Source organism: Paroedura picta, chromosome 7, assembly GCF_049243985.1.
Source record: "Paroedura picta isolate Pp20150507F chromosome 7, Ppicta_v3.0, whole genome shotgun sequence".
Taxonomy (NCBI): domain Eukaryota; kingdom Metazoa; phylum Chordata; class Lepidosauria; order Squamata; family Gekkonidae; genus Paroedura; species Paroedura picta.
The window spans coordinates 104,904,275-104,925,793 of NC_135375.1; the positions used below are offsets into that span (position 1 = coordinate 104,904,275).

General features: G+C 48.0%; 1 protein-coding gene across 1 annotated transcript in view; it reads right to left on the reverse strand.

The window, feature by feature from the left end:
* Window positions 1-828: 828 nt before the first annotated feature.
* TBX15 (T-box transcription factor 15) overlaps window positions 829-21,519 on the reverse strand; it is a 125,215-nt gene continuing 104,524 nt past the window's right edge. The window contains exon 8 of the mRNA XM_077345896.1: window positions 829-4,974. Coding sequence (XP_077202011.1) covers window positions 4,187-4,974 — 788 coding nt within the window. The 3' untranslated portion in view covers window positions 829-4,186. The remainder of the gene's footprint in view (window positions 4,975-21,519) is intronic.

The following is a 21,519-nucleotide window of genomic DNA, read 5'->3' on the forward strand; positions in this document are numbered from 1 at the left end:
TAGAATTTCAAACCATAGAGCTTTGCCCAAAAACCAGAGTGTCACACACCCCTGATGACCTAGCATGTCGACGTCAATTCCAAGTGAAGTCAACATGTCACGTTAAAAAGTGACATTCTTCTGATATAAAGAACTATATGAAAAAAAATACTTTCCAGACTTTGTGAAGACTTGTAAAAATTAATGTTGCAGCAGCAGGATATATGTATAATTTTGTGCCACGGAAATAGGTTTGACTTCAGTTGACTGGGACAGGGGAGAGGTATATTTTGTATATTTCCAGTATATTTTGTAACTATATGCTTTGTTTTGTTTTGTCTTTCAGTTATATATGTATTTTTATTTGTGTTTGGGTGTTGAGTGTAATAATCTGTAATAATCTGTAGTGAAAGGTTTTTTTGGAAACATGCTAGGTCATCAGGGACGTGGTTTTTGGGCAAAAAAATTGGGGGGGGGGAACAAACAAAAGCAATGTTCTTCCGGGTTGGGAGGAGTTTAGGGGATAAGGAAGTAGGAGATCCCCACCTGGAGCAGGGGACATGGCAACCCTAGAGTCCGCAAACTCTGAAGGGTTGGGGACCCCAGATCTGTAAAATGAGAGCATCAGGAATAAATGTCCCAATCTAGCCTTCTCCCTATCCAGATTTTGTTCTGTAGGCCTTTAAAAATATTCTTGGGAGACCTTCAAATTATGGGAGTCTCCAGAATCAAGCCAAAGCTCTCACCCAATGAGAACAAGGCCAAAGACATCCACTGGGGGTTTCTTTAGGGTGTGACAGCTAAGAAAGCTCACTCCTAAAAGGAAATTAGTGAACAGCTGCGCAGGTGAAAGTGAGCAGATGGGTTTATTTGTGCAAATCCAATATAAAAACATTTTAAAGCAAAAGAGAAAAGACTCTAATACTGACGGAGGATGGGCACAGCAAATGTTGAACCGTGTTTTCTGTACTTTAGGAATATTTTTGGCATCATGGAAAAAAACCCACACGCCCTTTTCCAACATGTCGTCCCCCCCCCCCCTCAGAAAGCTGCAAGAATGTTTGCAGGTCTACTTATGTTGCCCTTTTTCATTGTCTCTCCTGATCAGACTGGCCCTGCACATTGATTGGCTGGGATCATCCATGTGACTGCTTCAGAAGGAAGCCAGAAGTGGGACCAGGAAAAGAATGGTTCTGAATATACACAAGCTGGGGAAAAGTCTGTCAGCAAAGAGGATGAACAAAGGCGGTTAAAGAACTTCAAGGGAACTGTGTTTGACTTCCCACTTGGCAAACATTTATTATTATTAACAATAATAATAGCAGGAAAGTTATTGGCACAATCTGGAGCAAAATCCTGTGTCCACATTTCTGTGGGGAAAGGAAGAGGTGGAGTTCTAAGTGACAGCACAGACAGGGATGCATACGACCTGGATCCAGGAAGCTTTGTAAACAAGATGCCTGTCTCATTCCACCCAAATGCTTCAGAAGAGTGATGGCACCAGATTTTCCATAGGGGAGGTCTGGAGATCCTCCGAATTACAATTTATCTCCGGGCTACAGAAAGCAGCTCTCCCTGGAGATATTGGCTGCTTTGGAGGATGGACTCTGGTGTTGTACCTAGGGTTACCCGTCCCTCACTGGAGGTGGGGGAACTCCTGTCCTTGCTGTCCTCTGCTGCTGATCTGCTGGCCAATGGGAGGACTTACCGGGATTAGTAGGGAGGCTCAGGCCACATCATCAGCAATGTGGCAATTTCACTTCCAGATGTCATCATGTTGGCTGGGGATGCTCTGGTCTTTCAGCAAGAACTTTATGGTAGAAGCCATTTTTATCATAGATGTCCAAATGTCACTGGGACATTCTAGGGTAACATGTTGCCATGTCACTGGTGACATACATTCTCTGCTTCTGGTAAGTCCCCCATCCTCTGCCAGTTGCCAGAAGGGACTGGTGATCCTAATTATACCTCACTGAAATCCTTGTCCTCCTTATGCTTCTCCCCAATATCCAGGAGCTTCCCAACCTGGAGCTGGCAACCCTACCCGTCCCCATGCCCTGCTAGTGGCCCAAAGTAACCCAGCAACCCTAATTTTCCCTGTGTCGAAATTTGAAAGAGTAAATCTGTCTGTGGAAGAATCCTATTGGCTAATGGCAGTTGAAGTCATTCTGTATTGTAAAAGGAGTTCATTCTTGAGACATTGTGGAAGAGGATGAAAAAGCTAATATAAATGTGGTCACCTAAAAACAATAATTCTAAAAGACGGGCAAGTTGCCTAAAAGAAGGGCAAGACCAAACAGTGTACCATTCATTGATCCATGAAGTGGATCTTTGTTGTGTGAATTCTCAAGTGGAAAGAAACTGGGCTTACACATGGGGGGGGGTAATAGGGTTGCCAACTCCATCTTGGGAAATTCCTGGAGGTTTGGGGAAGGAGAGAAACGTAATGCAATAGAGCAAGGGTTGCCAGACCATGGCTCTCCAGGTGTCCTTGGACTACAATTCCCATAAGCCCCCAGGGGCTCATGGGAATTGTAGAGCACAGAGATCTGGAGAGCCTCAGCTTGGCCAACCTGGTGACAGAGTCTACCATACAAAGCAGCCAGGGGAAATAATTTCTGGAGACGGGCTGTTATTCTGAGAAATCTCCAGGCCCCACCTGGAGGTTGGCAAGCCTACCTGCTCTTTCCTCTCTTACGATAGGATGTCTGCCTTCACCCATGGTAAATAAAACCATCCTATACATCTGGATGCCTGGATTACTGACAGACCAAACAAGAAAAGGACAAATGTTTATTTTGCATCAGTTCTGTGCTTGGCACTTAAAAACAGAGTTCCCTGCATAGGGCAAATCTTTATACATTTTCTTTCTTTAATATATATTTTACATACCCATTTATTGCCCTCTTTAATATTCATAATATTGAGTTCCCCTCCCCGCCACACACTAGAAACATAAATACATTTATCTACAACACCTCAAACAAATCTCTATACTGTAGCTTCCATTATGCCTTTAATTGCCATTTGCAAATTTCACACGGCTTTTTATTGCTTAGCTTGTAAGAAGCGTCACTTGCCTGTTTACTTTTAGAAGACTCGAAGGAAACATAAAATTAGAAGGAAACAAATCTTTTTTTAAAAAAGGCAGTGATGTCTTAGCTCAGTCGGCAGGCCGAGATGGGCCTGCTCTTGAGGTTAATGGCGGCCATTTTGTCATCTTCTGGTGCATGTATACAAGATGGCCGCCCTCAGGCCAAGCCTTCTCAAAACTTTTATTGTCTGCCCACTGTTTAACATGAACTCAGTTGGGTGACTTCTTTCCTTATATTTGATGGCTGTGGGCTGTAAATACTCTGAAAACAGCTGGCGTGTTGCGTTGCTAACATTACTTTGCCTAGCAACGGCTTTAAGGCACTGAGTGTACAACTGAATGCCCTGTCCCCTAATGCAGCATTTCCAAAATGGAATCCTATTAATCTCTTCATAGCTGAATGTATTTCAAAAAGCATTTCACCTCAGAAAGTGAAGGAAAGTTTTGTCCGGTTACTCCCCCCTCCCTTTCTCTCATTCGTACGTACTTTCAGGGGTGGGGGGGAGAGACTGTTCTCATGGAAAAGTGCAACCAGCTCTTCTCCAAGCTAAAAAACCTCCTCCCGGAAGACAAATTTCAGTTCAAGTTTCATGTTCTGCTGTTACAGTGGGCAAGAGAAGGCCACAGGATTCGAATTCGTTACCGCAGAAGGCAAGAGAGGGAACCAACAGTGACAACACAACGGCCTCTCACAGGCTGTGCAGCTTCATAAGCCGAGGTCATTACGGTAGGCTCACTTCCGGGAAAACACAAAGGGAGCCGCACACACCTCGCACTTCCTCTATTGGGAACAGTTCACACCACACCTCAGCTGATTATTGCTTATCCTATAGAGGGAGTCTCCCCCCCCTTTTTATTGCAAACAATGCCATTTTCTCTGTAAAAAAAAAAAGAATCCACTGGGACAGAAGCCAATTTGCCACACAAGGCAGCGATGGCCAACGTGCCCGCAGCTCTGGGGTTCTGGATCTTTGGATGATAGTTATAGATGGCTTGCATTTCCATGTATTGCTCAAAGACTAGTCCTGTATTCAGTTGCAAAAGCAACGGGGACGAGGGTGCCAAGATGAACCGCGAGGTTCTCGCTCCTCGGGGGATGACGCCGAGCGCCGATTAAACCATATGCACTGGCATTTGTGAAGAAGACCCCGGTACGGCCCCGTACTGTCTGTTATCGCAAGCGTTGGCTGTTGATTGGCTGTTGCCAGGAGGGCTGCTGATCACGTGCATCCCGTGATCCATCCCTGTTGAAAGGTACTGCCTCTCTCCAAAAGTCCCGTTGGAAGGTGAAGAGCAGAGTAAAGTGCTTTGGGCGGCGGGCAGTTTCTCGGGGCTCCCCGTCAGCCTCGGAGAAGTGGGGAAATTATATCCGTACAAGTTGTAAGGATTGTGGAGGGAAAAGGCATTGTAGGAGCCCTGTTGCATGTGGCCGCCACTGAACATGTGGGACGGAGAAGAGGTGGAGGCCGGGTTGCCGGCTTGCATGACATACTGGAACTGAGAGGCTGGGAATGACCCCAGCTGGCCACCGTAGGCCTCCATCTTGCCGTTGCTTGGCAGCGAGGAAGGAGCAGGCATTCCTGAGATCAATGAGGGAGTCCGCTGAGGCAGGAAGTTTTCAGAAGGCTGAGTGGCGGAGGCCGTGCCACTCTGGAGCCGGTTGTATCCGCTCTCGCTTAACCCTGGGTAGCTCTGCAGGGCGGCCATGTTGCTTCTGGCGCACGGGGGATAGTCGGAGATATTCAGGTTACAGAGCTGACTCTCCCGGCAGCCGACATTGAAAGAGTTGGGGGCCAAGTGAAAGGCTGGGGGGGAACATGATGGGGAGAGAAGGTGAGAAGATGCAGAGGGCGAGGGGGTCCCAGTGCTGGAGGTTGTCGGGGAGGTGCCCGTGCTGCCCCCTGGAAAAGAAAAACAAAACTGCTGTTATAAAGGTCCCCCGATATACAATGCAGATCCATGACCCTTTCTCAGTACATTTGGATGGATTGCAGAAACGATACGCAGGGTCTTGGGAATGAAAGGAATACGGAATTAGATTGCCCTGTTTTGCCAAACCAGCAGAATATGGCCTTAAGGTTTATACCTGGGTGTAAACCGCACGGAGCTTTTATTCCAACCCCACATCGATTCAGTCCCTCCCCTCTATACAGAATGCAATTTCCATTTGGATTTTGGGTGATTTAAATTTTCCTTCTGCAGCAAGAAGGATTGATCCGGAGTGACCCTACCTTTATTGTGCAATATCTTAGAGTGCTGTTAATCCTCAATATCCGGATTGGGAAAGAAAGCTCCGTGGTAGAGAACCTCTGATAGGCTACACCAGGTCATGTGACACGCTAGCCTTAAAGGAGAAACCCCTAATTTATCTCAACTTCTGTCGGTCCTGGATTTTTTCTCCCTCCTCTGCCTTTTTCGATCTCTCCCCCACCCCTTCAAGAAAAGAAAGAAAGAGGCTTGGCTCCCCCCCCCCACCTTCTGAGCCTCCCTAACCACGTGCAGAACACTTTCCTTTTTCAATGGGGAGGAGGGGGGGAGAGGAAGACCCGAGTTCAAAGCGATCTGAATTCAACAGGATTGACAATGGAATAAACAATGGGTTTTGTATCCATGGGTATTAAATTGATACATAGAACAAGTTATGTTTAAGGTAGACAGGATACCACAGAGACTCTTTAGCAAAGGACAGAGTCAAGTGTCTAATTGCCGGCATTGTAATTCACAGGATGCGTCCCTTTTACATATAGTTCGGGCATGTCCAGTCATTAGGTCTTCCTGGGGAGAAGTTATTACTCACATACATTGATTTTCGAGGACACTTATGTATTTTTATACTGTCTGCCTGTCTCTTGGAGGCCCCTGGAGATTTGGGGATGGAGCATAGGGAGGACAGTGACAGGGAGGGACCTCAGTGGAGTCTAATTCTATGGAGTCCACCCTCCAAAGCATCTGTTTTCTCCAGGGGAACTGATCTCTGTTGTCTGGAGATGAGCAGTAATTCCAGGGGTGTCCTCAGGTCCGTTCTGAAGGCCAAAATCCCTATTCAGGATATAAGGAAAGATCTGATGACCTTTTCTTAGAAAGCAATTGGATGGCTCAGGGTGTCATCAGCAACAAGTTAAGGGAAGTCTAAAAAGTGTGAGATTTGGACAGCAGGGTGTGGAGATGAGACATTCGCTTCACTGTTGGAAGTATGAAGGAAGGGAACAGCGATATATAATTTTATACTTTTAAACCGTAATGTTTTAAAGGTATTGTATTGATGTTACTATTAAATACATTGTAAGCCACCCTGAACCTGCTCCTAGAGAGGCAACCTATAAATTAAACAACAACAATAATGTTTTGGGGGATCAAATGGTGTCAGTAGCAAGTGAGTCCTTGCTTAACGTTTTGGTTTCCACTCTGGTCTTTGGAATAGTGGCCACAGGGCCTGTGGAAGCAGAGGTGGGGGAATTGTTTGGTCTGACTCTTTTGTGGGTGATGACGGGCGATGGAAGCCAGGGATTGAAAGCCAATTAGCGAGCCAGGAGAAAACACAGCATTGCTGTGTTTAATTGAGCCCCTCCGAGCACACAGCGTTCTCTTCCAAAGATGCTTTCAAGGCTTGTTTCTGGTTAGACATTCTGGTAAACAAAGTTTTTTTTCAAAAAATTGAAATGTTGGAAGAAACGAAACCAGGAGGACAAGCAGGCGCAAGCATGTTCTACCAGGAACAGCCCAAGAGTGTTTCAAAAATGCACAGAAGTGCCTCTTACCAGGGAGGCAATCGAAAAGGGAAGAAATGGAATGGGTACGCTACACAAAATGCAAAGTCATATCGCTTCTGCCACGTGGTCTTCTGGAGACACTGCTGAGCACAGTGAAATCAACACATGTGGAGCGAAGGTGGGCAAGAACATTTTGGCCATGCTCCCTGCCAGTGTGTGATGATGAGCACCAAGCCTACCGAACTGTACACAGGTACACTCCTTCCCTGAAGTTAGGAAGCTTCATGTTTCCAATCAGCGACAAGCTGCGCTTCCAACACGTGCAGCCTGTGGGTTCAGAAGACAGGTCCAGCTAGAATTGCCAACTTCTAGGTGGTTAGCTGGAGATCTTCTGGAATTGACGCTGGTCTCCAGACCACAGAGATCCTTTCCCCTGGCGGAAATGGCTGCTTTGAAAGGTCCCACCTTGTGGCCCTGGATTTCTGGCCACGTTACTCATATATCATTTCAGAAACCTGTATTGGTGGACTAGCCATGGGTGCGAGGTACTGGCCTTGCGGGGGAGGGAATCAAATGGGTTACGTCACCTGGGAATTTATTATTTTATCAATGTTCTATTGGGGTTTTACTGTGAACCGACACAAGCTGGCTTGGGCCGGGAGAGGCGGTCAATAAATAATATTAAGGCCAGCAGGACAGGCATGTTCGTCGGTAGGAACAGGAAAAGGAGGATTCTTGTGGCACCCTAAAGACTGATGAAATCTGTGCCAATGTCAGCTTTTGGGAATCAGAGCTCAATTTGGCAGACACAGAGGTCTGCAAATCTATCAAGCGATGGGGAGGGTGTTCTAAAGAGAGGCCGGTTTTAAAGAAAACTCAAGATGCCCAACAAGATCCAGTCCTTGGGTCTTCTCTTGGTTTCTCTTCGTATTATTTACCAATTCAGGTGGCCAGGCTAGTTATGGTAGGGGTGGCCAAACTGTGGCTTTCCAGATGTCCATGAATTACAATTCCCATGAGCCCCTGGAATTTTAGTCCATGGACATCTGGAAAGCCACAGTTTGGCCACCACTGTGGTAAGGTAAGGGGCACTTGATTCTGAATCCTACAAAACAGCAAGCGCCAGAAGAATCACCCAGGATGGATATTGTTACACTGTCTGTGCACAGCACAGTTTTCCAGTCTCTTGGACCTCTCTGTCTATCCCTGGGAAGTCTAAGAAGAGAAGAGCTGTTTTATTTATATCCTGCTTTTTACTACCTGAAGGAGCTCAAAGCAGCTTACAAATACCTTTCCTCCTTTTCCCCTCTTCCCTTCCTCTCCTGTGAGGTAAGTGGAGCTCCAAGAGAGCTGGGACTGGCCCAAAGACACTCAGCTGGCTGCAGGGGAAGGTAGCGTAGGGTATCAAACCTGGTTCCCCAGATCAGAGGGCCCTGCTCTTAACCACAGCACCACGCTGGCTCTCACATAGCATAAAGGTAAAGGTAAAGGTATCCCCTGTGTCATGTCTGACCCTTGGGGTGACGCCCTCTAGCGTTTTCATGGCAGACTCAATACGGGGTGGTTTGCCAGTGCCTTCCCCAGTCATTACCGTTTACCCCCCAGCAAGCTGGGTACTCATTTTAATGACCTTGGAAGGATGGGAGGCTGAATCAACCTTGAGCCGGCTGCTGGGATCGAACTCCCAGCCTCATGGGCAGAGCTTTCAGAAAACATGTCGCTGCCTTACCACTCTGCGCCACAAGAGGCTCTTCACATAGCATAGCTTCCTTCAATGCCTCTCTTACTCCATCGAAGCCAGCAGGTGCAGTACCATACGACCCTCCGAAGGGAAATGGAATCAGCCATGGTCACAAAAGCCACCCCCTGTGCTTATCAATTCCCTTCTCTCTGACATTCCGGAGGTGATTACTGCTGGAATGCCGAGTACTGGGTTTAGGAGCTGCTGGAATGCAAAGCCCTGTTTCCTGTACAACGTCCTCAGTGGAATTTTCCATTTCTTGATCACAGGTGCTCACAGATCAGAGCCACTCAACCTGTTCTAATGGCCTCTTCTGCTGTGGGAACTCTGATACACTTGAGAAATGTCCATCATTATAATGAAAAACAGAGCCAATAATGTCATAGCACTTCACTCACCCCTCCTCCAACTGGAGAAAAGGGGGCAGCTTTTTTGATTTTTTAATGTTTAATATACTGGATTTTAATCTTAAATTTTCAATCTCATTTTCTTGTTTCAAACATGTTGTCAGCCGCCCTGGGTCCTCAGAGTGGGGCGGCATCAAAACATAATAATAATAAATAAATCATAATAAATAAACTCAAGATTGTGAAAATTCCTGGTGATCAAGAGGGCAGAGTTTGGGGAAAAGAGGCCGCTCAAAAGGAACAGGATGGAATTTCATCAAGTTCACCAGGAAGCTGGAGTTCACTCATCATTCCAGAAGAAGAAGAAGAAGAAGAAGAAGAAGAAGAAGAAGAAGAAGAAGAAGAAGAAGAAGAAGAAGAAGAAGAAGAAGAAGAAGAAGAAGAAGAAGAAGAAGAAGAAGGTTGGTTCTTATATGCTGCTTTTCTCTACCCAAAGGAGTCTCAAGGTGGCTTACATTCGCCTTCCCTTTCCTCTCCCCACAACAGACACCCTGTGAGGTGGGTGAGGCTGAGAGAGCCCTGATATTTCTGCTCGATCAGAACAGTTTTATCAGTGCCGTGGCGAGCCCAAGATCACCCAGCTGGCTGCATGGGGGGGAGTGCAGAATCGAACCCCATGTTCCAGATTAGAAGTCCACACTCCTAACCACTACACAAACTGGCTGATCTTATTTTTTCTTGGACATTTATCAAGTGAATTGATTGGGTGATTCCTTGGTTGGATTAAGATGAATTATGATGATGTATTTTATGAACTCACTACAGCATATTGTATTTTTAAAAATACAATTCGTGGGAAAGCAGCAGTTTGTATATGGGCGGGGGGTGGGAATCCAAGCAGGGGTCTATTCAGCAGCCACAACCTCCTGGCAAGTCTAGAAGTTCTGATTGATTCATGGTGGAGAAGTCCATCCGTGGCTGCTAGCCAAGATATCTAAAGGAAGCCTCCATGTCCAGATACAGTAAATCTCTCAATCCCAGTGCCAGGAGGCAATAGGAGGGGAAAGCCCTTGTTTGTTGGCCTTCCAGGGATGCCGGTTGACCACTGTGCGAGAAAAGATGCTGGATTGGATAGACCACTAGTCTTATCCCTCTGAGACCCTTCTTAGGTTCCCTTGCTGAAGCTGCATTTTCCACTCTCCCATTCTGGTATTTAGGAAATTGGCATGACTCCCATTGTGAGCTAGAGGTCTGCATCACCATAATGTCAAGTTTGCCCTTACAAAAAAGAAGAGCTGGGTTTTTTGTACCCTGCCTTTTACTACCCAAAAGGGCCTGTAAAAAGGCATTCTTCCAGCAGGCAGGGGAGTCCAAAGTTTTATGGGCTTCTCTCTGTCTCCTCCTTTTTGGCTCCCCCTACTTGTTATTTATTTGGTGTCATCTTTGGTGTCATCCTCCGTATGGGGAGGGGCGGTAAAGAAATTAAGAATTCTACTCACCCTACAACAGACACCCTGTGAGATAGGAGTGGTTGAGAGAGCTCTGAGTGAATTGGGACTGGCCCAAGGTCAAGCAACTCCGTGGAGGAAGAGCGGGGGATCGAGCACGACTCTCCAGATTAGAGGTTGCCCCTTTTAACCACTACACTCTGGATGGCCAACCTGTTGCACCCCAGATGTTCATGAACTACGATGACCATGAGCCCCTGCCAGCATGGCCAATTGGCAGGGGCTCATGGGAAATGTAGTCTATAAATATCAGGAGAGCCACAGTTGGGCCACCCCTGTAAGAAACATCACGTTGGGTCCCAAAGGAAAGCATGAACAGAGCAGAGAGGGCAGTACAATTACCTGAAGGCCCTCTTTCCTGCCAGTTGTTCGACCGCAATGCCAGCCAGTGACCATAACAGTATTAAGATGCATAAGCCGCTCAAAAGGGCTATAGCAGGGGTAGTCAAACTGCGGCCTTCCAGATGTCCATGGACTACAATTCCCATGAGCCCCTGCCAGCGAATGCTGGCAGGGGCTCCTGGGAATTGTAGTCCATGGACATCTGGAGGGCCGCAGTTTGACTACCCCTGGGCTATAGTGTCTGGCGCACTTTCCAGTGGCCAAAGTGTGCTTAGCAACCCCGATCTGAGTAGTGTGGGAAAGAGAATTGCACATAGGATCCAGCAACGGCGTTTGCACCCTTGGAAAATGACAGAGTACAGAGTTACTGGAACTCTTGCTTCTTCCTCCTCCCCCCCCCCTCCCAAAATGTTCTTCATTAAAGTTGAGGAGCAAGGCCAAATATTTTTAATAATGAGAATCTGGATTAGGTTCAACTAGGGTTCTTTTTTTCTGAAGAGAGGGGGGGGGGGAAATCCCCGTTTAAAGTGTCTAATAGTTTTTTGGCTCCCCGCAACCAACCCCACACCATCTCGCTGCCATGTGCACTTAATTAATCCCAAACCCATTTTGTCCCAAGAAGAAGGCAGTCTTGGCGATGGTGACATCATACTCCAACAGCCCCTGTGTTTCAAAGCATCTGTCTAATTTTGGCTCCTCTTTTTAAAAAATAAGAAAAGAAATTGGAGGGAGGCCGGCTATTGGTTTAGGCCATTTTGGTTCTTCTTCTTCTGAAACAGATGGGGGAATCTACTGGCGTCTTTCTGTTTTTGTCTTTTGTCTGAGCCAGAGGAGCTACGGACTTGCTGGGAAAGAGGACGTGATGTCCCAGTCTGGAGGAAAAGCAACAGATGGGCTGGGGATTGTTGCTTAGAAGTCATCTTGAGGGCAGTTTTCTGCACAATGCCCTACAGCAGGGGTAGTCAAACTGCGGCCCTCCAGATGTCCATGGACTACAATTCCCAGAAGCCCCTGCCAGCAATTGTAGTCCATAGTCATCTGGAGGGCCGCAGTTTGACTACCCCTGCCCTACAGGCAAAGAGAATTGCCCACTCTGGAAATTTTGGGGGTGGGGCCTGAGATGAGCAGGGTTTGGAGAAGGGACGGACTTCGATGGGTTACAATGCCATGGAGTACCACCCAAAGCAGCCATTTTCTCCTGTTGGACTGTTGCCTGGAGATCAGCTATAAGCCCCGGAGATCTCCTCTCCACCTACCATCTAGAGTAGGCTTTCATGAAACCCTGGGATTTCTTGATGGCCCTAGAAGGGTTTCCCAAATGGGTGGGAGTTATTATTATTTTTAATAATTTTAAAAAAATTGTTAAACATCTATTGGTTGATATGACCATAGATGGTCATGTTGACCTGCCATCCCTCCCAAAATGGCCAATGATGGGCCTGGAGGGGGAGGGAAGGGAAAGGGACCCAAGTGGGCATGTACACAACTATGCTTCCAAATCATATTCTGTACGATTGCTCCACTTCTGGGCTGTCTCAAAACCTGAAGGATGTTTCAGGGGTTCTCATTGTTAAAACTGCTGAGAAAGGCTGATCTGGAGATCGGTGGCCCTAAGGACATAGTATCCCACAGTGCTTTGCAACCTGTGTTTCAGGGATAGCTCAGGCAAGCCTAATTCTATCAGCTCTCAGAAGCTAAGCAGAGCCAAGCCTCGCTAGTATTGGGATGGGAGACCACTAAGGACCACTAGGGGTTATGATGGGAAGGCAGGCAATGGCAAACTACCTCTGAATTTCCCTTACTTCGGTGCCAGACAATCGAGTCCCCTGACTACACGACACATGCTATACCAGCGGAGTATCTAAGGTACGGCAGTCATAGAATGTGCCCTGTGAACCAATTGATGGGGGGCACCACTGTTCATGACCCTCCAGTCCCTGGGGAGATGCTGCTGCTTCCATGGGCCTCATCAAGCCATCATGAGTAGTGGTAGCTGTGCTGTCCCAAGTAGCCTTGAGCCCCCTCCCACCTGCCTGCCCAGGGCTTTCCGGCTGCTCTTGGATGCAGCTGTAGAAGGAGCCAGGTCTCCTCAGAGAGCAGAGATCCTTGGCGCTGTGGTAGGATTGGGTGCTCCTGAACTCAGCCCCTCTTCAAGCCATTGATGAAAGCTGGAAGAGACATAATTTCGTTGGGCGACGCTAGAACACCCCCAGAAGTTTTGGGTGACTCCTACAGCACTGGCAAACGGTGTCATTTCCGGCTTTGCACTGGTTGCCAGCAAGGCAGGCAGGAAGGAAAGAAGGCTGAAGCAACCACGAGGAATATACTGTCTTAATGGTCAAGAGTGCTTAGAAGATATACCATTAGAGCACAACACGGCCCTTCGAAAAACATTTACAATTATTGGCATTTAATCTGATGATTTGATTTTGCTTCAATTCAGCTACAGCAGCCTTTTTCAACCTGTGGAGGAGCCCCTGATCCAAAATTTCAGGTAACGAGGAGCCCCGGAAGTGATGTCAGCTGGTCACACCTCCCTGCCATGGCCCTGGAAGTGACACATCACTGGAAGTGACAACACCACCTGTGTTAACGGAGAGGCTTAAGGAGGACTGGGGGAGGATAGAGAAAGGAGGCGGTTTAAACCATCTCCGCCCCTTCCCAGGTACGGAAACCACGAGAGAACTCACGCTTGGGAGGCAAGAAGGGAAGCTATGGAAGCAGCCAGTTCTCCAGCTTGTGGCCGAGTCCACTAAGCCAGGAGGGGAAAGGCTGCAGACCCTCGCTGGTGTTCCTGTGGATCCCCACGGATCCACAGACACCTGGTTCAATCCCTGACCTAAGGGATAGCAGCATTAATAATAAGTCATGGCTACTTTTCAGGCTAGCTGGAAGGATTCATGCGAATATCTGCCTGTCAAAGAGCTTGAAAACTGCTCATGACTCCAGGGATCAGCACGGAAGGTCTCTGCCTGATGAGTCAAAAGAACAAGCCTTCTGCCTGACGTGGTGGAATATAAAATAAAAAATCAGCAGGAAGAGAGTCACAAGATCAATGGTTGCCTGGCCAGAAGTGATGTCAAGTCACTGTAGAAATTGCTGGTGCTTTCTTGAGTTACGTTCTCCTGACCTGTCCTTCAGGAGGGCACTGATTCTGTTTTGTCCCCCACGCCCATTCCGAAACCCTTTGCCAAAGTCATAAACACAGCCTTACGCTGTTAACACTTAAAGCACACAGAAAAGGCAGAGATATTCCAATGATGATGTCTGGAGTCATTAACAGTTTCCCAAATCTTTGATAGACAGAAATCCTCAGCAGTCTTTCCAGCTATCCTGAAAAGGAGGCATGGCTTATCATTAGTGCTGATATCCTTTAAATCAGGGGTAGTCAACCTGTGGTCCTCCAGATGTCCATGGACTACAATTCCCATGAGCCCCTGCCAGCATTTGCTGGCAGGGGCTAATGGGAATTGTAGTCCATGGACATCTGGAGGACCACAGGTTGACTATCCCTGATTTAAATGAATTATTTTAAAAAAATTAAAATCCCCTCCAAATTCTACAGATCCACAAGATCTTGAAAATGTTGGGGAAATAAATAAATCTGTATGGGCCAGCTGGAAAACTTCCAGATTTACCAGGGTGTTCTCGAATTATAAAACGTAGTTTATGGTTAGGGTTGCCAGCTCTGGGTTGGGAAAAGCCTAGAGATTTTGGGTGTGGATGGGGTTTGGGGAGGGGAGGGACTTGAGTGGGGTATAATGCCTTCAAAATGGCCATTTACTCCAGGAGAACTAATCCCCGTTGCCTGGAGATGAGCTGTAGTTCCAGGGGATCCCCAGGTCCCACCTGGAAGCTGGCATCCCTATTTATAGTTTAAGAAAACCTGGAAATGACATCACGTTGTTTGACACTATGTGATACTATGTTTTTTGTCTTCCGTTGCCCCTCAGAGCAGAGGCGGGCCATAACAGCTGCCTGTGGGCCATCTCCTACCATAGCAGGAGTCTAACCAGAATCCACTAGGCTCTGGAAAAGAAAAAAGCTGATGTGGACAGCTACAAGTTCAATAAATTCTTGTTCATTTAGTCACAGTGAGAACCAGGTCTGGATTGTCACTCGTTTTCAGGATAACCACAGGATAACCTCAATAGCTCCCAACACCATAGGAACATATACAACAATTATACAAAGAATGTAAAGTCTGCAGGAAGCATGGCAAGCTAATTGTAATCTTTTACATCTGACCAGGGTCCATTATGCACACATGGGATAAAGTACTTTCAATGCACTTTCGAAGTAGATTATCCTGTTCCGCACAGGAAAACCCAACCGCAGAAGCAAATAGAAATTTCCATAATGGGCTTAGGAAGTAAACTTGGACAAGGAAATCCAATGCCGGTGTAGAAAGACTATCAGCTTGGAAAGTTCCTGGATGTTGGGTGTCATGACTTGGAGGGTGAAGATTGGGGAGTTCAATGGGGAATACTGTCATGTGACATGCTTTCCAGGTCTCCTGAGTTGCCCAGGAGACTTGACTTTGGGGCCAGGTGCCCATTCTCACTATGCTGAGTCTTGCCCCATCCTTTGTAAATTAGAGTTGGTGGCCTCTCCAACTACCTCCGCTAAACCTCAGTGCAGGGAGCTCTGCCTTATCAGCATATGGCCCTGGTTCCCGGGGGAGCAGATTGAGGGCCAGTGGAATACTCCCTGGCTTCCGGGAAAAGATCAGTCTGGATGTCTCCAGGTTTCCCGCCTAAATAGTTCAAAGATGTTTTGATGTGAACCCCTTTTTCCCGCCTGCAGTTCCAGCATTATAAAAGGCTGGCGAGATCCTTATTCTGTGTCTCAGTCAATTTTGCACTCTGCTATGCTTTGGATTTCTATCATGTTTTGCGAATGCCTTCAATAAAGACTTGTGGCCTTTACCTGCTCTCCAGAGTCATGTGGATTAAGTCCGGGGAATGGTCCCGTTGATGCTACTGGAACCTAAGTTCCTAAATTCCTGACAAATATGATGCCCTACAGCCAGCTTTCTCAACCAGGGTTTTGTAAAACCCCGGGGTTTCTTGAAGGCTCTGGAAGGGTTTCCTGAATGGGTGTAATATATATATAATTTTTTAAAACATGTAATGGGTGATATGACCATATGTGGTCATGTCAACCCCCCCCCCCTGAAATGGCCAGTGATAGGCCTGGAGGGGGTAGGAAGGGGCGGGGCTCCAGGTGGGCGGGTCCACATCTCTGCTTTCCAACCATATTCTGCATGATCATGCCCCTTCTAGGAGTTCTCGAAGCCTGAAGAATGTTTCAGAGGTTTCTCAAGGGTAAAAAAGTTGAGCAAGGTTGGCACAGTTAGAAAAGTACACGGGTCAACTACCTCGAAAGCCCTCAGAAAGCAGCTGCAAGGAGAAAACGAGACCTTTCTGTGCTCGCAAAGTGTTAATGGTGCTAGGCTGGGTTTATGACTCCGGCCAATGGTTTCTGAATGGGAGGGGGGTCCACGAAACGGAGTCACTGTCCTCCTGAAGGAGAGGCCGGGAGAACAGTTGGCGGGGAGTCTGCGGGAGCTCGCTGGTCACATGGCCCTGGCTCTCTTCCTGGTTTCTCAGCTGCCAAACTGCATTAAAAGAGGCTAAAAATACATGAAATATTTTCCTTTCCTTATATTACTCGGCCGTGTCAGCAGTCCCTGTAGCCTGTTATTTGATAACCGATGGGGTTATCAGTGCAAATAGGAATTCTGAGGCACAGTGGCCTATCTGTTCGGCCGGGCGTGTACCACGGGCGGTCCTAAATAGGTGCAGGGGTGCTCGCAAACAGGTGTGGGGTGAAAGCATACTCCACGCGAGGAACCTTGACGTAGGGCCTTTGGTTTATCCGGCACGATCTCTGAGTTGCCAGAGGCTCCTTTTGACTTGAATAGCTAAAGAATAATCTGTGGAATGGACACCCCACTCTTTTGATCCGGGGTTTAACGGAGAATGCTGTTTTCCCAGTGCTTTGAGAATTAAGCATCTTAGTCCTTGTATCACACTTTTTCCTCTTTGTTTGTTAGTGCTGTTAGCTATCGTGGTCCCAGAGGGACTGGGGACATGGGATATATACACTTAAAAAAAATTAAGAACCAAAATATTAGATTGCAGCAGTACAGAGCCCTGGGAGGGGGAGAATGGATTGACATTATCATATACGGTCATATCAATGATACATTTTAGATAGATAGATAGATAGATAGATAGATAGATAGATAGATAGATAGATAGATAGATAGGTAGGTAGGTAGGTAGGTAGGTAGGTAGGTAGGTAGGTAGGTAGGTAGGTAGGTAGGGAGGGAGGGAGGGAGGGAGGGAGGGAGGGAGGGAGGGAGAGAGAGAGAGAGAGAGAGAGAGAGAGAGAGAGAGAGAGAGAGGGGTACACTATCCTGGGGTACGCTATCCTGTCTACAGAGGTCATGGGAACAAGTGTGGTGCGCATGCCCCTGCTTGCAGCCCAGCACTCTTCCCCCCCCCCACATGTGCTCGCCTGAACACAGGCACCGTGCCTACGCACACGTCTCCCTCCCTCCCCGTGACTGGGAACATTTGAAAAGCAGTGTGTTCCCATTTACGGGAATAGATCCCACGTGCATGTTTTGAACATACATCGGGAGCTGCACCCAGATGTGAGTGAATACACAGTGTGGGAGAGACGTGGGGGTTGTTATTTTGTTGTGGTTTGAACTGGGAACGTTCGTAAAACCTTTACCGTGAGCCACGTTGAACCACCAGGAAAAGCGGGGCAAAAATGTGTACGTAAATAAATACAACTGAAGGGGCACTGGTGACCTTGCACACACTCTCCATCTGTGCACATCGATGTGCTGTATTGTTGGGGGGGGGAGAATATGGCTGTAAGGTAAAGGTAAAGGTATCCCCTGTGCAAGCACCGAGTCATGTCTGACCCTTGGGGTGACGTTTTCATGGCAGACTCAATACGGGGTGGTTTGCCAGTGCCTTCCCCAGTCATGACCGTTTACCCCCCAGCAAGCAAGCTGGGTACTCATTTTACCGACCTCGGAAGGATGGAAGGCTGAGTCAACCTTGAGCCGGCTGCTGGGATTGAACTCCCAGCCTCATGGGCAAAGCTTTCAGACGGCTGCCTTACCACTCTGCGCCACAAGAGGCTCTAATATGACTGTATTAATGTAATAAAAATAGCAGAGTTAATGTATAAATTGTGAGACCAGACAAGGCAGGTATACTGTCAAAGGGTGGAAGCAGAAAGCTTCTCTTCCTGCTAAACTTGTGGACGTGACAAGCCTGAGTCAGCAAGACAAATCTTGCCCCAGCAAGACAAATCTGCATGTCTAAAACAGACCACCTGACCCACTCTGCCTGTCCCCACGAGCAACAACTGTAAACAAACAATAAAATCAGAGTCCAGTAGCACCTTTAAGACCAACAAAGATTTATTCAGGGTCATGTAAGGAGATCATAGTCTGACGAAGAGTGCTTGCACTCGAAAGCTCACGCCCTGAATAAATCTTTGTTGGTCTTAAAGGTGCTACTTCAGACCAACACGGCTACCCATTTGTAAACAAACAGTTTAACTCGTTGACTGACAGTCTGTGGCTGGCCCTTGCTAAGAGGCAAAGTCCAACATGTATGTGCAGGGGAGAGTGTACCTGTGGGATTGAGTTTAGGTGTCCGAAAGGAGCCAGAGTGGGAACCAACCTTGAGTTAATCTAGACAGGATGCTCAGTGGTATCTGGGAACCTACTTCTGAGAATGAGAGAGGCCATCCAAGAGGCAGAAAGGAACAGGGATGGCATTCCCTTTCCTGTGTTTCAACAAACCGTAAATTTGAAGAAGGAAGATTTTTGTGGCAACCGGATCATGGATTCATACAAGATGCCGAAAGTGACAGTACAGTGTAGGTCGTCAGTGCCCAAGTGAAACTTGGGGATCCCCCAGTTTTACAGCTTATCTCCCGGTGACAGAGATCTGTTCTCCTGGAGAAAATGGCTGATTTGAATTAGATTCCACTGAGGTCCCTCCTTGCCCCAAATCCTGCCCACACCTGGCTGCGCTCCGGGTATTTCCCAACCGAGAGCTGGCAACCCTAGTTTCCCTGGAGAGGTAGACTCCATATTATAGCCCACTGAGGTCCCACAATTCCCCAAATCCCACCCACTCCTGGCTCCACTGCAAAGTCTCCAGGTATTCTCAGCCCAGAGCTGGTAACTTAAGATTAAGTACCTACTTTGGGATTGGTCCAGAGAGAACCCTGAACTAATGTCTATTAAAATGGAAATTGAAGTAGGGCTGCCAGCTCCAGGGAAATACCTGGATACTTTGGGGGCGGAGCCAGGAGAGGGCAGGATTTGGGGCAGGGAGTGACCTCAGTGGAGTACACAATGGTATGGAGCCCAACCTCCAAAGCAGCCATTTTCTCTAAGGGAACCGATCTCTTTAGTCTAAGCTGACAATTTTTCCTGACACCTGCGGGGCTGATTTCAGACCAAAGAATCTCTCCTGTCCCTATTAAGAGAATCCCTCCGGCCGGCAGGGGGCACCACTGCAGGCAGATGAGAAAACACTTGCTGTGCATGCGCGTTGCTGGCGATGAAGATGATGCCTCAGCGGGGCAGTGAGCTGCCCCCATCCAAGTGGCTGAAGCTGGCGTCTGCCGCAGTTAGCAGCTAGTCTTGCTGCAGCTCGGTGCAGCTCTGCCTGGCCTCGGCTGCCCCGCCTTCTCCTTGGCCAGGGAGTGGGCCAGCAGCGGGGGGAAGGTAGGAGCCGAGGGGAAAGGGCTCTTGCTGGAGGGAAGGCTCCTGCCGGGGGGGGGGGGGAGGGCTCAGCTGGGTCCAGGCCACCGCCTCCGCCCATGTGACCTTCAGGCCAGGCTGACCCGCTTCCGGGTGTCCTGCTTTATTTTTTTTTAAATCTGGTCACCTTACTTTAGTCTAGAGATTAGCTATAATTCCAGGGAGTCCCAAGTTCCTGCAGTAACCTTTTGGAATCTCATATAGTTAACTAGCATCAAGTTAAGGTGCTTTTGTGTGTGAACACGCCTGTTATACATGTAGCAACTTAGGAACTGGGGTGGAACTGGAAGAAAGTGAGGAAACGGACTCTATGTTACTCCGGAGCTGTGGAAGGCCAGTGCCCTTTTTGAAAATGGCTTCCAGGTGAAACAAACAAAGGACCAAACTGTAAAACTGCAATGGGGTTGCCCCAAGGCCCAGAGAACCCTCCCGTGGTCCTCTACACCAGGGGTAGTCAACCTGTGGTCCTCCAGATGTCCACGGACTACAATTCCCATGAGCCCCTGCCAGCGTTTGCTGGCAGGGGCTCATGGGAATTGTAGTCCATGGACATCTGGAGGACCACAGGTTGACTACCCCTGCTCTACACTACTGACATATTTCAGTCATTGCCTCTCACCCATGCACTCTGGGAACGGCAGCTCTGTGATTTCTAATGCTGAATTCTTATCAGCCTCACCAAACTATTATTTTCAAGAGTCGTTGAGGGAAGCCGCAAATATTAAATGGGTCGTTTTGATGCTGCTCCACCCCCTGAACAAAAAGAAAGAGGGTCATGGAGAGAGATCCCATTAGCTGCCCTGCACTGTTCAGGGGCCTATAATGCTGTTAAGTCAGCCCGGCTCTCCCTAGCTGCCATTTTGAACCCCTCCCCCATCCTGCAGTACCATTGAGGGGCGTTTGCCTTGGTACCATGGTCAGGAAACATGGACCTAGAGACTGGCCATCCAGAAAGCGAAGGGAGGAAATAGCCTTAGTGTTCCCGGCCAGCCTTTCTGGTCATCCAGGATATAACTCTTGGGCTTAGGGCCAAGATCTCTCAGTTGCCACCGAAAGGCTCCTGCTGGGCTCAGATCAACGCAAGAATGCAAATCCTGCAGGGATGTTGCAATACAGCCACACAGCAAAACGTGTGTCACTTTTCCTAGGAAAAATGACAGCAAAGGCTTAATTTGGAACTGGCCTTTGCCGAAGGCAGAGATCATCTAACAGCGTCCCCCAGTCCTTGGCAGCGAGAAGACATCGCAAGCGGCAGGGAAGCCACATAGAAACAGTAAACACAACCACAAGCCACTGGGGTTCAGTAGGCCTAGAAGCGGGGCTGCGGTGAAACGGGAGGTGGTGGCACGAGGCAGGTGAGCCAGTTACAAGAAAGCCAGTCTTCAGAGGAAAGGATACGATGCCCCCCAAAACTCCATGACATCACAGCTTTCGTTCGGTATCCCCTTCATCCCACGTCCATTCCGTTCCACAGGCAGTCTGCTTTCACTTTGCTCCATATTCATTTCTCTGATAGTTGCTTCTCCTCATGTGTGAAGCTGCTTTATACTGGGTCAGAACAACATGCTATATAGCCCTGTCCGCTGATTAGAAGTGGCCTTCCATGACTGCTGGCAGAGAGACCTTTCCTGGACTTTGAAAACTTCTCAAACTTTCTGAAGTGGAGCTGATGGGGACTGAACCTGGGGCCTTCTGTGTGTGCTTAGCTAAGCTATAGCCTTGGAAGAAGAGGTAGGCCATGTATGAACTGGTTTTACAAGGGACTAGGGTTTTCAGGTCCATCTGCGCTGCCCGCAGAGGTTGGGGACACTTTCCTGGAGTGATGCAACAAGCTGATGTCACTCAGAAGTATCAGGGGTGTCAATCTGGCTTTTGGGCAAAACTCTGTGGTAAAACTAACTTTTAACCACTGAGTTTTGCCCAAAAACCAGAGCGTCACACACAGTCTGACAGCCCGGATGTGCTAGTGTCACTTCCAGGTAGGGATGC